A 16,236-nucleotide genomic window follows, 5' to 3' on the forward strand; every position below is an offset into this window, starting at 1 on the left:
AGTCATTCCCACATCAAGGTGCAGCTCCCGGGCAAGGCCAGGCGGTCCCTGCATTGGTGGATGTCGTCCAGGCTCCTCAGGGGATGTCCATTCAAGGAGCCGGACCGAGTTCAAGTTACAACGGACGCCAGCTTATTCGGATGGGGGGCCCATGCCCTGGACAAGGTGGCCCAAGGTCGATGGTCGGATCAGGAGCTGGCGAACAGCATAAACTGGCTGGAGTTGCGGGCCATCCGTCTGGCTCTCCTGGAATTTCGGGACATTGTATCTCATCACCATGTGTTAATCCTGACCGACAATGTGGCCTCCAAGGCTCACATCAACCGCCAAGGGGGAACGCAGTCCAGAGCTCTGATGCTGGAAGCGGAAAGGTTGTTCCATTGGGCGGAGCCCAGGCTCTCATCGATTCGGGCGGAGCACATCTCGGGCGAAGCCAACACTCAGGCGGACTGGCTGAGCAGAGCGACTGTGGATCAGGGGGAATGGCAGCTCCACCCCATTCTCTTCCAGGAGCTCTCTCGCCGCTTCGGCCTGCCCGAGGTGGATCTGTTCGCTCACCCGCACAACGCACAACTTCCCCGGTTTTACTCCCGATACCAGGCTCCGGGGGCGGAGGGGGTAGACGCTCTACGCAGCCGTTGGCCGGCCGGCCTTCTCTATGCCTTTCCTCCTCTCCCGATCCTTCCGTCGGTCATTCAGAAGATCTTGACAGAACAGGCGGAGGTGCTGCTGGTCGCTCCAATGTGGCCCAGACGTCCCTGGTACGCAGACCTCGTCCATCTGTCCGTTTCGCGTCCTTGGAGGATCCCGGACGACAAGATTCAGCTCCACCAAGGGACCCTCCGGCACCCGGGCCCTCAGCTGTTGCAGTTAGCCGTGTGGCACGTGAGCGGGAGATGCTAGCGGCCCTCCACTATTCAGAAGAAGTCATCTCTACAATTCAAGCGGCCCGTCGCCCGTCGACTACCCGTATTTACGAAGCTACCTGGCAGGCCTTCTGCCGCTGGTGCCGACGCACCGGGGTCGATCCCATCAAGGCCTCGGTGCCCCAGGTTCTGGATTTCTTGCAGTCCGGCCTCAACAAAGGGTTGGCACCAAACACACTTCGCCGGCAGGTCACAGCCTTGTCGACGGTGGTCGGGGGTGGCCAAGGCCGCTCCTTATCCCAGCACTTGCGAGTTCGAACCTTCCTTAAGGGTGCTTCCAACTTACGACCGCCGACGGTACATCGTTATCCCACGTGGGATTTGACCTTGGTTCTCAGGGCCCTTACAGCTGCCCCCTTTGAGCCCCTACATTCCATCAGCCTCCGCTTGCTGACACTCAAGACGGCCTTCCTGGTGGCCATAACATCGGCCAGGAGGGTGTCGGAGCTAGCAGCCCTTTCGGTTCGTGCAGATCTTTGCATCTTCCACCCGAACAAGGTAGTGCTTCGTTTGGATCCGACCTTTCTTCCAAAGATAAACTCGTTGTTTCACAGAACTCAAGAACTTGTCCTGCCGGACTTTTGTCCTCACCCGTCTCATCCGCGGGAACGTCAGTGGCACCATCTGGATGTGCGCAGGGCTCTTCGTCGCTATGTGAAGCGCACAGCGTCGTTCCGAAGATCGGAGGCCCTGTTCGTCTCCTTCCAGCCATCTTCAATGGGACAGAAGGTGTCCTCCCACACCATCGGCCGATGGTTGAAAGCTTGCATTGCGTTGGCGTATGACACCCACTCCAGACCGGTTCCAAGGCGAATCACTCCTCATTCCACCAGGAGTGCGGCCACCACAGCGGCCTGGGCGACGCAAGCGTCTGTGGAAGAGATTTGCAGGGCGGCCACTTGGGCATCTCCATCGCCTTTTATTCGCCACTACAAGATTGATGTCTTCGCCTCGGCCGAGGCGTCCTTTGGGCGGAGAGTGTTGCAAAGGGTCCTTCCGTCTGCGGAGGAGCCTGACCAGCCTAGCTCCCGCCCTGGGAGTTCATTGCTTTGATATATCCCATGATTGGATTCCCGGAGCAGCACACAGGAGAATGACCGTTGTCTTACCTGAACGGTCCTTCTATGGGTGCTGCGAAGGGAATCCAAACCCGCCCGCAGCTTCGGCTGGTCAGGGCTCCATTTTGACTGTGACTTGTTACTGACTGAACTTGACTCCGTAGTGCCGGATGACTTGCGGCTTGTTGAGGATTGACATAATGCTTCTTCGGTGGACTTCGTAATAAGAACTGGGGAGGAAGCGGAAGTCCAGTCAGAGGAGGCGTAACTTTGATATTTGCATACTCAGTCTCAAGGCTAGAAGGCTAAGTTAACCCATGATTGGATTCCCTTCGCAGCACCCATAGAAGGACCGTTCAGGTAAGACAACGGTCAATCTGTGAGATTAGATCATTGTGTCTGTATTATTATTACTTTTTGCTGTTGCTTGCATTCCTGGGTCTGCTCACTTTCCCATGCAATTTCGCCTTGCAGGTTTTGCTGGCCCCTTGCTCTGGCTTCAAAACAGCCTGAACAGAACAGCTGCTGCCCGAGGAGAGGATGGTAAATACAAACAAACTGGGGTGTCAGATTGACTGATTGATTTGACAAATTTACGAGGCTTGCCCATCTCACTCAAATTGACCCTGTTAATAAAACCAGGAATTAAAATATTTTAAAAACCCTTTAATATAATAAGAGATAAAATGAGATCATGAAAGTAAAGATGATACATACAAAGTAATCCACATGCAGGCTTCCACATTATCAAGGCATCCCCCCGGATTTGCTGAAATTTTTCTGGAAGGCCATAAGGGCTGGGGATAACTTCATTTCAGGAGCAAAAGTGTTCCAGAAAATTTTCGCCTCTTTAGATCCTTTCAGGTGGAACTCTTTTACAGACCGAACCACAGTGTGCCTCTCCTGCCAGATCTCATGGGACAGGTCAATATAATAGAGAGAAGGCAGTCCCCTCAGATACTTTGGCCCCATGCCAAATGGAATCAAAACCAGCTCCTTGAATTGGACCTACTGTATATACTCGAGTATAAGCCTAGTTTTTCAGCCCACTTTTTGGGCTGAAAAAAGCCGCCTCGGCTTATACTCGAGTCAGTGAAAAATTTGCCCGAAATGGAGGAGAAAAAGGGGCGGGGCCATGCCGCTGGGTGACACTCGTGAATGGCCCAGTGCCCCTGTGAGTTTCCCCTCCCTCTGTGTCAGTTTGCCGCGCAGCGCGCACCGCACCATCCCCCCTCCTCACGTTCTAATGTAATGCAGGGCTGTCTTACGATTCCCCTTCCTCCCCCTCCTGCCGCTCTGCAACGATGTCCCACCTCCTCCTTGTTATGGCAAGCAGCCACATAGCGATGTCCCACCTCCTCTGGTACAGTGATCCAATGATAGGAATCACTGTGCCGTGCGTCATAGGAGGCGGGACATCGCTCCCGCGGCTGCACGGGACATCATCATCACAGCGGGACATCAGCATCATGAGGTGAGTGAAGTATTTCATTGAATACACCGCTAGTTTACTGTTTTTCTTTGAAATAAATATTCAAAAACATTATTGGTATCTATTTTTATTTTTGAAATTTACCGGTAGCTGCTGCATTTCCCACCCTAGGCTTATACTCGAGTCAATAACTTTTCCAGTTTTTTGTGGTAAAATTAGGTGCCTCGGCTTATATTCGGGTCGGCCTATACTCGAGTATATACGGTAGTAACAACTGTCAAAACAATGCTGCGCACATAGCAGAGATGTAACATGTGTCTATTTAGGGATGCCCATAATTGACTGAGCTGCTGCATTTTGCAGCTAAAGCTTTGAGATACTCTTCCATGGCAGACCCATGTAGAATATTTTACAGTAGTCCATTTGTGAGGTGAATTTCCTATATCAAGCATGAAAATATTACTAATTAAGCCAATCTTCATAAAGTATTGCCCAGGGCTAAGTTCTAGTTTTCTTCTCAGGAAAGAGCTATCTACCCCCAAGTCCCGCAGGGAGGACATTCTTTGGCTTGCTCTAGTTAGAGCTGGATAGATTTTTGTTTCCCCAGGATGTGCCCAGGCTGTTCCTTTGGTGCCATTGACTGAAGAAAGCGAGGATGCCATGGAGCACAAAGATTTCCAGAAACTGCTATGGAAATTGGGGGTGCGATCTCCAGGCAATGAGCAGGTGAGGGGCTATAGGTGACTTTAGAGTGTGCTTTCAGGGCAGACCTTAGATGCTTCCAAAAGTTGCCACAAATGTTTTTTTCTAAATAGTTCATTAATTATTATCCCGCTTTTATTATTTTTACAATTAACTCAAGGTGGCAAACATAACTAATTCTTTGTCTTCTTATTTTCCCCACAACAACAACAGCAACAACAACAACACTGAATGGGTTGGGCTGAGAGAGAATAGTAACTCTTCTGATGTATAAGCAAAAAATGAAATGTAAAGGGAGTAATTTAATTAATTTAATTTAATTTAAATCAGACAATTATTTGTCTTGGCCCCTTTCACTTTTTGAATGAATTCCAAGGAAGATTGTACATTCCTAAATTAAAGGGAAAGACTGTAGGAAATGTGAATGAATTGTGTTATTTGTATTATTTGTTCTAAATTTTTCTTTTGTATAAATATTATGCTTATATACCCTGTTTCCCTGAAAATAAGCTCTCCCTGGATAATAAGCCCAATCAGGCTTTTGAAAGCATGTGCTAAAATAAGCCCTCCCCCCAAAAAATTGCAAGCCATGTGGTGACCACACTCGCCGCCTCCTGTACCTCAAAAATAATAAGACTTCCCCCAAAATAAGGCCGAGCGCTTATTTTGGGGGTCAAAAGAAAATAAGACCCTGTCTTATTTTCGAGAAAACACAGTAATACAGGAAAATAATGACTTCATTATGACGGAAATTAAACTTTTGTATAAATAGTGTTATGCAGTATGTTTTAATTGCTATTGTGTATAAAATAAATATTTTAATAGAATATAGCATGTATCAATCGCCATATTATATATATAAAAGCGAAATACAACTCATGCATCATCACAAAATTTCTAGTCTACAAATTTGAAATTTGACACTTATGTTCCTCTTGGCTTCTAGGTGCTTGCTAAGAAAGGACTTTTTGAAATGACCATCAGATCATTAGTATTTCTTATATTATTATTAACACTGATACTAAGGAGTTAGACATTCTACTCCCCCTCCCCACCTGAAAAGAACTCTGTCCCAACTGCCACTTGGGTGTGGGCGTGGCTAGCACATGATTCATCCAGCCTGCGGGTTGGGAGTTTAGACATTCTACTCCCCCTCCCCACCTGAAAGGGAGAGAAGGGGATAACAGAGGAGAGGCTTCTGTGGGGCAAGCCTGAGGGAGAGAAGGGGAGAGGAGAGACCGTAACTACTCATTAGTGTTCAAGCTTTAACTGTAAATTTATCAAGCCCAATCACATAGTTCTGTAGCGAAGCACTGGTATCCAACTGGCTAGTATGAATATATAAGAATATGATTTTCATATGCGAGGTTGAAATATCATCTAGTTGTCACCTCGATAGTATTATCAATTTGGGTCTGAAAAAAAGGCTGCCTATATGAAACATGCATACTCTCTAAAAAAAATAGGAAGGATGGGGTAATTTTTCCAAGATGGGAGAGTTGACTCCTGCCTTACAGAATATCTGTCCTAGGTCTTCCATTTAATATCTATTAAGATTTTATTGAGGCCTAAAATAAGTAGATCTGGTATTGACAAACTACAGGTAGTCTTCGACTTAAGACCACAATTGAGCCCAAAATTTCCGTTGCTGCAACGGTCGTAAGCATGAAAAATGGTCATAAATCCCTTTTCACTGCCATTGTAACTTTGAACGGTCACTAAATAAATTGTTGTAAGTTGCATTTTTTGGAGTATAAGACACACCGGAGTATAAGACGCACCATGATTTTGAAGAGGTAAATTAAAAAAAATGTTTTTGCACTCTGCAGGCCTTTCAAACCCTCTGCATGCCTTGTTTTTTGCACAAAAAGGGGTGGTGGTGGTGGTGGCATGCAGAGCTTTGGGGGGGGCTTTTAGAGTGCTCCTGGGGGTTGGGGGGGTCAAAAATGAGCAAAAAATGGCATATTTTTGCAAAAAAAGGGGGTGCATGCGGAGGCTTTGGGAGGCTTGTAGAGTGCTCCTGGGGGCTGGGGGGAGCAAAAACGACTCATTGTTTGCCCTCCCCAGCCCTCAGGAGCACTTTGCAAGCCTCCCAAACCCTCTGCACATCAATTTTTGCAAAGGGGGCAAGGTTTCGGTAGGCCAAAAATGCTATATAAGACACACCCAGATTTTCACCCTCTTTTTTGAGGGTGAAAATTATACTCAGAAAAATACAGTACCTGTACAGTATATTGAGTCTTGTTCAGTTTGCCTTTTCATGTGGATACAGAACTGTCATTTAGGATCAGATGAACCAAAGTGGTTCCCTCAGAAGATTTCCCTTGGCCATGATCTTAATGGCATATAGTCTTGCATAGCCTGTGAAAGAGAGGCAACCCAGTTCTAATTATGATACAACATTAGAAATTGAAGGGAAGGAGATGCACTTTATTGTGTTTAGAAACTTAGTTTGCAGATGGAAATCTTTTTATAGACACACATCTGGGCATCCTAAAGTAGCATACCCAGAACTTTGGATTTGAATAGCTTAATAGCAACTGAGTCAAAATTATTCCCATGCCAGTTTGCAAATTTTGCAATTACTAGAAATACTCTTTGAGCTGGCATCGTTAATCCCCTTGCTTGAATGGCCCAGCTGGTAGAGAACGGAAGTAAATGCCTAAATATTTGAAATATTTCATCTTCCATCTTGATAGTTCTTTCATTTATTGACCATTGGCATTCTTCTTTATCAAACAGATAAGCTGCAGAGCTTAGTAGGGAGAGTGCTTTCCTTTGCCTTTTTGATTGGGTGGGGGTGGGAGGTGGGGAACCTACTAGGTTAAAGAGATCTAGGAAATTCTCAGAAAGCAAGTGCCAGTGCAGATAAAGAACAATGATTATTAGACTATTTTGATACAATTGTATTTACAAATCTTGGGTTTAACTGTTTACCAGTTTCTTTTGAGAGAAACTGTTTTGCATGTGTCAAAATGTATATAGAACTAGATGCTGGAAAAAGCAAGAGAATAATTCACCAACTTTTTTTCCTCAGTTCCAAAGAACACTTTAAAATACTTAACAGAAGCGGTTCCCAACCCCTGGGCCACGGCCCATTGGAATCTAGCCGCCGAAGTGGCAGGCAAACGTGCAAAGTTTCATTTGCACATGCGCAGGATGTAGGTTGTGCGTGCAAAGCCATTCCTCCACCACAGCCGAAACTGTTGAATCCCCATCACCGCCGGTCTGCGAAACCAAAGTGGTTGGGGAGCCCTGAGTTACAGGGCCTTGCTATATACTGATCTCAGCTTCATGATAGGGTAATTTTGTGATTTCCATTTTTTACAGTAAAATGGGTGGTAATATCTTTATTACTGTATATGTTCTGTAAACAGCTCTTTATCCTAGTAGAGTCATACCCTGGTAGTTGACTGCATTGAAACATGTTGAATTTGGTTCTCAGCGCATTTTGACCCAAAATTTTTGCCCCAGTACTCATTATTTGTTTGATATACAACATGCAAGCTAGAACTTGTCAGGGTCAGTTGCCTCATGACTTGCTACCCTTTTCAGCCAAAATAAAGGGTCACCCTTATGGAAGAAATTTGTTAGTACTCGTCATTTTTGTTAACTCGTCACGCCTCCTGGAACTAATTAATGACGAGTATCGGGGTACCATTGGATCTGGTTTTTTGCATTTGGATCTCCAATGACATTTTCTAGTGATTATTTTTTTTCCTTTAGGCTGATATGAATGTAACTGTTATCATTTGCAAATGTATTTAGTTTATCATATTTCTACACTATCCATCTCACCAAGTGACTCTGAAAGGTTTATGAATAAAAACCATAAAAGGAGACATAGTTAAAACAATATTGGAAAGAGAACTATAAAGAGTAAAAAATTAAGAATTACAAATGTTAAATTAAAAGTTAATTAAATCTTGACTTTAGTAGTGCTGTGACCAAAGACTTGCAAGGAAATAAAAACAGTAGCAGACACAGGTTGCAATCTGAGATGGTCAGGAACAAACTCACTTTTTGCCTTTGTTTTCTTGTAGGAGTCTTTCTGGCGCATCCCAGCTAAACTCAACTCAGAAGAATTACGCCACATGGCTGCTTTCATTGCTTCGGAAGAAATGGAGGGGGAGACTCAAGACCAGCAAACTGGTAAGTTATATGTAAAGAGAAGGGAAATTGGAATCATTCATTAACACATCACAAGCCAGGTGGGCAAACTATGTGCTGCAGCTGGCTTCCATCTATCATCCCCCATCCCCAGGTTCATGCTGCTGAACCTCAGGCATGTTCCAATTCTGAGAAGTACATTTTTTAAAAAAAATTAATTATTTAATTCCACACTATCTCCCTTGCCCCTTACTCCCATGTGCCATAAGCTTCTAGTAAGCACCTCCCTTTTTGAGTTTAAGTAACCCAACCATTCTCACAAAAGGCCCAAAGGAACAAGAATGTTGGCCTGGTCTCATTTGCTGATATCACCACCAGATCATAGTCATCCTTAGAAGACCTCAGCCAACACGATAAAGTGGCCCATTCCTGATATAAAGGAACAATTGTAAGATGGTGTATCTTTATGCACTGATTAGATTAGATTAGAAGGTTTATTTGTATGCCGCCCTTTTCCCTGGGGGGACTCAGGGCGGCTCACAATCCAAAGGAAGGGGGGGAACGTAGTCTGTCCCTACCTTTGTAATTATGGATACTTGGTTTGAGTTATTTGTTTTTGTGTTTAGCTATCTAAAACTTCAATAAGCAGTAGACAAGAAGGGGTTAAAAATTAACACTGAAGGTCAGCTCTTGTGCAAATCAAGCCCAAAACATTTTTTCACTACTGCTGATCCCTTGCCCAGTTTACTTTTCAGATCATCTTGACATTCCCCTGCTCTCTCAAAACACTTTTTCGTATGGAGCACTGTTTGCTAACTTTCGTTTCTCAAAACACACATGACTGTAGGAAATAGGTTGCTGCCTTCTATAATACTATCCCATTTTCCTGCCCAGGAAAACTTTTGCCAGATCCCACCCACAGGCTCATAGTGCAAACCAGATGTGGGTTCTGGCAGTCATTATTGTTGGTTCGCTCGTGGCTGTGCCATGCGTTGCGTGTGTTGTATGCGTATGCACAGTGCAATAAAAATTTCTCTCTGCATGCGCAGAAGCAAAAAACAAGATGGTAGCACCTACAGCGCCGCCCAGAGAACCAGTTTGGGAGCGTGGCAGGTTTGGGTCGCTGCCGGTTCCAGCGACTCAGGCTACCAAACCACTACCAGTTCGGCCGAACCGGTAGGAACCCACCACTGGTGCAAACTAAATTTCTGGTTCCCATACTCAGCTTGGGGATCCCACATTAAGGTGTAGCATATTACGGCCCTAGTCTTGCGTAGCTGTCAAACAAATCCCTAGACATTTATGGTGGCTTGATAAATTTTCATTCTGCATCACAGAAGGGCTGGCAAACATGTGGCTGATGGGAGTACAAGCAGCCAATAATTTTTTGTCATAAGTGGAAAAATCTGGATTGTACCCTACTTATTTTAAAAAATGCAGATTAAGAAGAGTGAATCACAAACAGTTCTGTGTGTTTGCCCCTCCACTATTTAGAGATGCAAGTAGCCTAAAAGGGGGTCACCATATTTCTTAATTGTGATACTCTTGTTACATCCATTCTGGCAGTGAGATTTCTCTGCAGCCATAAGAAAGAATATTGTAAATAGTTGACAGTTTGCTGTAACAGAATGTTTCAGTGCCATAAGAAATGCTTGACATTATTTATCCAAATAGGCAGAGAGCATCAAAGATGAATTACTCTGTCCAGTAATTCATATTAAAATGCTCCAGCCTTTTCCTGAGGTGACTTGGCCTTTCCCAGTTGATGTACTTTCTTCTTGTTGGTTTTAGAAGATAATTCAGAAGAAGATCAACCTGAAGTAATAGAACCAAGAGGGCTGAAAGCAGAAACGTGAGTATTGGGTTAAGAAGAGGGGGGATGGGGAGAGAAGTTCAGAATAGGGGGAAAAGATCTTATAGAAGGAAGAAAGAAACAGGAAGGATGTAGCGAGAACAGCCTTACATATTTCAGAGTAATAGAGTTGTTGGGTAGGCAAGAAGAAACCACTCATAATTTAATGTTGTTGAGTTTGTCTTGGCTTTTGGGGAAAAAAACCACCTTTGAGACAACTATTCCTTTGACTGCTCAGGATGTAGTCACTTTTCAGCTTATGGTTAGAATGATGAGATGGACTGAGGATTCTGTTTCAGTGGATATGTAATTCTGAGTTTGAGAGAGAGTTCTGCCCAGTTCCAAGATCCCCCAGAGATAGGCAACAGGTCTTTGGCTGTGGGATTTTGATCTGTTGCCCAATACTGGCAGTCCTCAACTTACAACATACATACATACATACATACATACATACATACATACATACATACATACATACACACACATCTCAGTTTAACAGTTTCAACACCAGAATAAATAATAAAGGGGATAAAAGACACCCTTGTTTTGTTCCTTTCTGAATTTCAGTGGTTTTGTCAAATCTCCATTCACCATAATCCAAGTTTTATGGAATGAATAGATGGGGTATAAAGCCCAATCCAAAGTCCATCTTTTCCACTACTTTAAACATAAAGGCCCAGTTCAAGTTGTCAAACACTTTTTCTGCACCTAGAAAAATCAATGCAACTTGTCACTCTGTTGGCGCAAATGTTCAATTACATTCAAAATTACTCTTACATTATAATTTTAGTTGTCATTTAGGTAAGAAGCCATACTGGTCTTCGTGTATATAATCCTGTAAAACTTTTTAAAGCCTCTCAGCTAGAATAGATGTGAAAGTTTGCAGTCATTATTAAGGAGAGAAATTGGCTTGATAGCAACATTTACTATCAGTTACAGTAGAAATGAGCGCACCATTAGGAGACTTGGAAGAACTGGTTAGGAGTCGATCAACATGGAGAAGAATCTTATCTATCTGCACTAGAAAATAACTTGATGGCTGCGGCTTTTTCACACTTCTGATGGGCCGCTTATGCTTGTAGCTGAATGAGAAGAAAGACACCGGACAAATCCTTCTTGTGATAAGCTTTTGGCCCCGAGCAATGACCGGGAGGCTTTTTTATTAGTCCCAAACAAAGAAAAGGTGTATACAAAATTACATCAACAGGCACATGACTAAATAATCCAATAATAATAATGCCGCGTGGCAAAAAGCTTCGTCTCTGGGCAAAAGAGGGGAGGTGAGTGAAAAGGGGGGCTGCTTCCTCCCTGGGCAGGAGAAGAGAGATAAGGAATAGGGAGGGGGAAGTGGAGGAAAGTGAGCAGCTCACATTCCTGCCTTTGAAATGCTAACTGCTAGATAGATGCTGGTACAGAAAGGCACGCTAATTAATAGGAAGACTTACGTATTGCTAACAAGAATGTTTTTGTTAGCATCCATCTCTGGGCCTGTGTTTTCCAGACAGCCTTAGCCGCCCTATACACAGAAGTGGTAATGGATCTCAACAGATGGCCCATAATGGTTATCAGTTTGGCCATCTCTTCTTTCAGAGTGAGCATTGGTTTCAACACTGGCCTGCAATTGGGAAATGAAAATCAGAGACTTGTTAGTACCGAATGTTCTGAGGATAGACTAAAGCGTAAGAGAAGCGGCTTGGCAGATGTAGCAAGCAATTTGTATTCGCGAGTCCCCCCCTCTTGGTTTGTCTGACAAGCTGCTTTCTTCTTGCTACTTGCAGAGAGGAGTATATCCAGCATCCTTTGGGCCTCAAAAGAAGCCGCTCGGTCGATGAGGAGAAAAACCATAACCAAGGTATGCTTGGCTCTAATTCTGGAGTTTTAAACCTCAAGTATTTCTAGACTTCATGATATGTCAAATCAAACTATTACAAGTCACTGACCCAGATTTTATTTAGAAAACAAAATCAGTATGTAATACAAATTATAATGGGACAGATCTTAAAAAAAAAAAAGACAAAAGACCTGAAATCATGCATAGCCTATTTCCCTGTCAAGGGTGCCCAAGTTCTACAAGCTACAAATGTAATGTTTGCTACTTGTTAAGTTGGATCAAACATAATGCTGGTTTAGGAGGACATTTGCTGTGCCCTAACTGAGCTCTAAGTGACATCTTGATATTTATTTATTATTAAATTTATATGTGGCTGATGTCACTATCAAACAACTCTAAGTGGCTTATAACAGCAATATAAAACATCAAAACAATAAATAAAATACATTTTCTACTTATAATTTCTGTCAATAATTCTTTTAAGAACTATTGTTGCCAGCTCTTCTTCCAGGTGCATTGGCATCTTGAGTTATTTGTCATTTACTTGATGTTACCAAGCAGAGTAAAAATGATCTGTCGCCATAAGATATATTGGACCATGAGGCTGAAAGTGGGCTTTTAGCCAGTATCTGGATCCACATGGCCATACGCTTGTTTCAGTTTGTATAAGCTCTGCCTCCAAACATACAACAAAGTTAGTTAAACATTTTGCTACCTGAAATACCTTTCTTAAGAAGCCTATTCTCTCCAATGTTTCATAGTTGAATCCTGGATTTAATTGTACTCTGTGCCAGCATCTTCCCTTCAATAAGTTTTATGATATTGGAATATATGAATACGTGACAGCAAGTATTCCCAGCACCACTTTTTATCTATCCTTATTTTCACATTTGGCTTTGGCACTACAGATTCCAGTGATGAGGATGGACCAAGGCCCTCCAGTAAAAGGAAGTGCCTGCGAATTGAGGAAGATGAGGACTGAGGGAATCAAAAATGTCTCTCTTAGCGTGTCAGTGAGACCAGTGAAACCAGTCACCTCAAAAACTGGAATGGGCAAGATGGAGAACCATCAGCATCCTCAGATCCTCTGTGCAGAACAGTGAAAATATTAGGGAAAGAATACAGAAACTGAACTTCTATATAATTATTAAAAATCTGTATGATCACCAATGTGGAGGGAGTAGAATAAGAAAAAGAGCTCCTAACTTCTGTTCTATGATTAGCTACAATTGTTGTTAAAGCTATTGTGACAGTCAGCCTTCAAACTGTTCCAGGTTTGTATATAACTCTTGTTGGCTGCCTGCCTGCCTGCCTGCCCTTGTATAGCTGGCCTTCCTTGGTATTGTTTGCTTAGAGTCACTAAGAATCACCCTTACCAGCTAGATTGCCAAAAAAGAAAGGGGGGGGGGCATACTTGTTTTTTACAGTGTTTGATTTGTTTGTGGATCTGCCTCTTGTGTCTCTGGTTTAGCTAGGATATCATGAGCATACATGTCACATTTGGCCTTAATTACCTGAACACATCAATATTGGTTTCTGCTGTTTATCTGATATTTTTTTTCTGTTCGTGAATTTCCTTCTCAGAAAAAAAAGGAACCAAAAGTAGGCCATCAGAAAGCCTTGCTAAAAATACGACAGTGATGAGATGATGATACAAGAGATATTAAACATGTAATTGTAATGATCTATGGTATTTCTGCCTTGCCTCCTTTGGTAGGAGTTGTTTTCACATTGGATCCTTCTGAAATCTGCCCAGTGTCAGCTGGATGATGTATGACAATTGTGGATATTTGTGCATGTCCTTGTTGTATTTTTGATAAATATTTTTAAAAAGGAACATCGATTGAGTCTAAAAAATAAAGTATAAAATATGATATTTCTCTGCCTTTGTCCTACTTAAAGCATCCAGAAGATCTGAGAGCTTGCCAGACATGGAGAATCTTGTGAAGGATTATCCTACTGATGTTTCTATTTTGCTTTCAATAGAAACGGGATGATTGTAGTAATTTCTAGTATTTTCAGGTTCAAATTGTGTAGGTGGGAGGGGTTGTCCTCATTGCAATTGGGAGCATTACTCCCTACGTATGAGGAGACAATGCCTTTTTCTAAGCCCACCTACGTTCCTTAAATTGGATTTGTTTTATCCCCAGTTCAATTAGCCCCTCTCAGTAAAACTGGCAAGGCAATTATGGGTTAGCATACTGTCATTGGCATTGCAGCCAAGAAACTGTTCCTCACACACACATCCCATGCCCCATATCCCATGCTTCTTTTTCTGTGGAGCGAAGCTAACTGTGAGACCTTTACCCTTTCTTTACCTTTATTGTGAGATGTGAAACATAAAACTATAGAAAGTTGTCCCCTCAGTTTACTGGGAGTTCAGGGACATTCATTTTTATAGCTGACCTCCACATGCACACGAATAAATATATAAACCGAACTGCCACAGTCCGAGTATTGGCTCTCTCTGGTGTTAATTTATTAAAATAGAGTTACTCGAATTAAAGCGACAAAAATCTCTTCTAGATTTCAGGTTGTGCCGGATGTTGAAACAGTCCCATGCTATGTCACATGGAAGTTTGCTGCTGGGGCAAAACAACAGCCTCTTTGCTGAGGTTTCTGATTACAGGTAGTCCTAGACTTAACGACCACAATTGAGCCCCAAATTTGTTTTGTTAAGTGAGTTTTATCTCATTTTACGACTTTTCTTGCCATATTTGTTAAGTGAATCACTGCAGTTTTTAAATTAGAAACACGGTTGTTAAATGAATCTTCCCCATTGACTTTGGGTGTCAGTAGGTCGCAAAAGGAGATAATGTGACCCCGGGATGCAGCAACGGTCATAAGTATGAACCAGTTGCCACGCATCTGAATTTTGATCACACGATGACGGGATGCTACACTGGTTGTAAGTCTGAAAAATGGTTATAAGTTGCTTGTTTCAGTGCCACCGTAACTTTGAACAGTCACTAAATGAATTGCTGTAAGTCGAATACTACCTGCATTGAATGCACACATTGCATAAGTCACTACGGGTGGCAATTCCTGTCCTGAATCCCAAATGCAACAACAGTAGGATACATCAATCTTAAGATGGGAGAGGTTGGAAGAGAAGGGTGGCCGGACAAGAGGCTCTTACTGAATGAACTAACCAAAAGTCTGATGGAGGATTAAGACATCAGAAGGGCTGACCATCCCTCATGCCACTGTAACTCCAGATGTTGTAGACATGAATGTTTGTTCTATACAAACAAAGCAACTGATAGATATATTGTTCTTCCTTTTCTTCCCTTAACTCATTACTCAGCACTGCCTGTTTCTCCCTCTTCAGACAAGTAACAGGGGGCTTTGGCAGATTAAGAAAGCGGTCAGAACTTTCCAGGGGCAAAGAGTGTTGCAAGGAGGTTTGCAGATAAGACTGATTGCCAGAGATAAGTGTGTATAAAAACCAACTTTAATCAAAGCTGAGTTCACTCTGGAGCATTTTGTGTTTGTGTTGCCTCTGAAAGCAGGTAAGTTTCTCTTTCCCAGGGAGGGAGTGGCAGAGGGAAGGCATGCAATAGGAGCAAAGAAACAAGTTAATTTGGAACTGAGACTGATGTGTCACACTGTCCAACCTATGTTTCATTTGTGGGAGATCAGCATCCAGGGAAGAAACATACTGGTGCATTGGCATAGCTGGTAGTGCACGAAAATGGCTTAAATGTTGTGAATTAATGCAGACCACACAAATCATTTGGCTTCTGCCTCACTAACTTGGTCATCTTTTGATTGAATTATGGAACCAGTTGGTAGATTTTGTTTTTGTCAAAGGTTGCTCCCTGTTCATTATTTGAGCATGAGGAATCCTTATTTTGGAAAATGTAGCCCTTGTGTGTGTGTGTGTGTGTGTGTGTGTGTGTGTGTGTGTGTGTGTGTGTGTGTGTTTTATTTATATCCCAAATTTATTATTTTTACAAACAAGGTGGTGAACAGATCCAGCACACCTCCTTTCTCCTATTTTCCTCTCAACAACAACCCTATGAACTGGGCAGTAGTGGGATTCACTTCACCTTCCCTACTGATTCGCAAATGTGAGCGTGTGCGCGCTCTCTCTTGCTTCCCTCACAGGTGCCTTCTGCGCATGCGCAGTGCTTGTGTATTACATTGGGGTGGGTGGGTGGAGCCTCCAGCAGCTGCTACTGGTTCACCCAAACCAGAGAGAACGGGCTGAATACCACCTCTGGAGCTGAGTATGGCTTCAGGGACAGTAACTGGCCCAAAGTCACTCAGCTGGCTTTCATGGTTAAAGTGGAATTTGAACTCATGATCTCCTGCCTTCTAGC

The 16,236-nt window shown here is 43.2% G+C and overlaps 1 protein-coding gene across 1 annotated transcript in view; it reads left to right on the top strand.

Annotated features, from left to right (window-relative positions):
- Positions 1-13,785, top strand: part of TIMELESS (timeless circadian regulator) — a 61,278-nt gene extending 47,493 nt beyond the window's left edge. Inside the window, exons 25-30 of the mRNA XM_087710400.1 lie at positions 2,459-2,527; positions 4,024-4,142; positions 8,162-8,270; positions 10,020-10,080; positions 11,859-11,932; positions 12,820-13,785. Coding sequence (XP_087566526.1) covers positions 2,459-2,527; positions 4,024-4,142; positions 8,162-8,270; positions 10,020-10,080; positions 11,859-11,932; positions 12,820-12,893 — 506 coding nt within the window. The 3' untranslated portion in view covers positions 12,894-13,785. The remainder of the gene's footprint in view (positions 1-2,458; positions 2,528-4,023; positions 4,143-8,161; positions 8,271-10,019; positions 10,081-11,858; positions 11,933-12,819) is intronic.
- Positions 13,786-16,236: the final 2,451 nt, after the last annotated feature.

This window comes from Thamnophis sirtalis, unplaced genomic scaffold (genome assembly GCF_051295495.1).
Source record: "Thamnophis sirtalis isolate CommonGarterSnake01/CBP01778 unplaced genomic scaffold, rThaSir2_p1.2 scaffold_3, whole genome shotgun sequence".
NCBI lineage: Eukaryota > Metazoa > Chordata > Lepidosauria > Squamata > Natricidae > Thamnophis > Thamnophis sirtalis.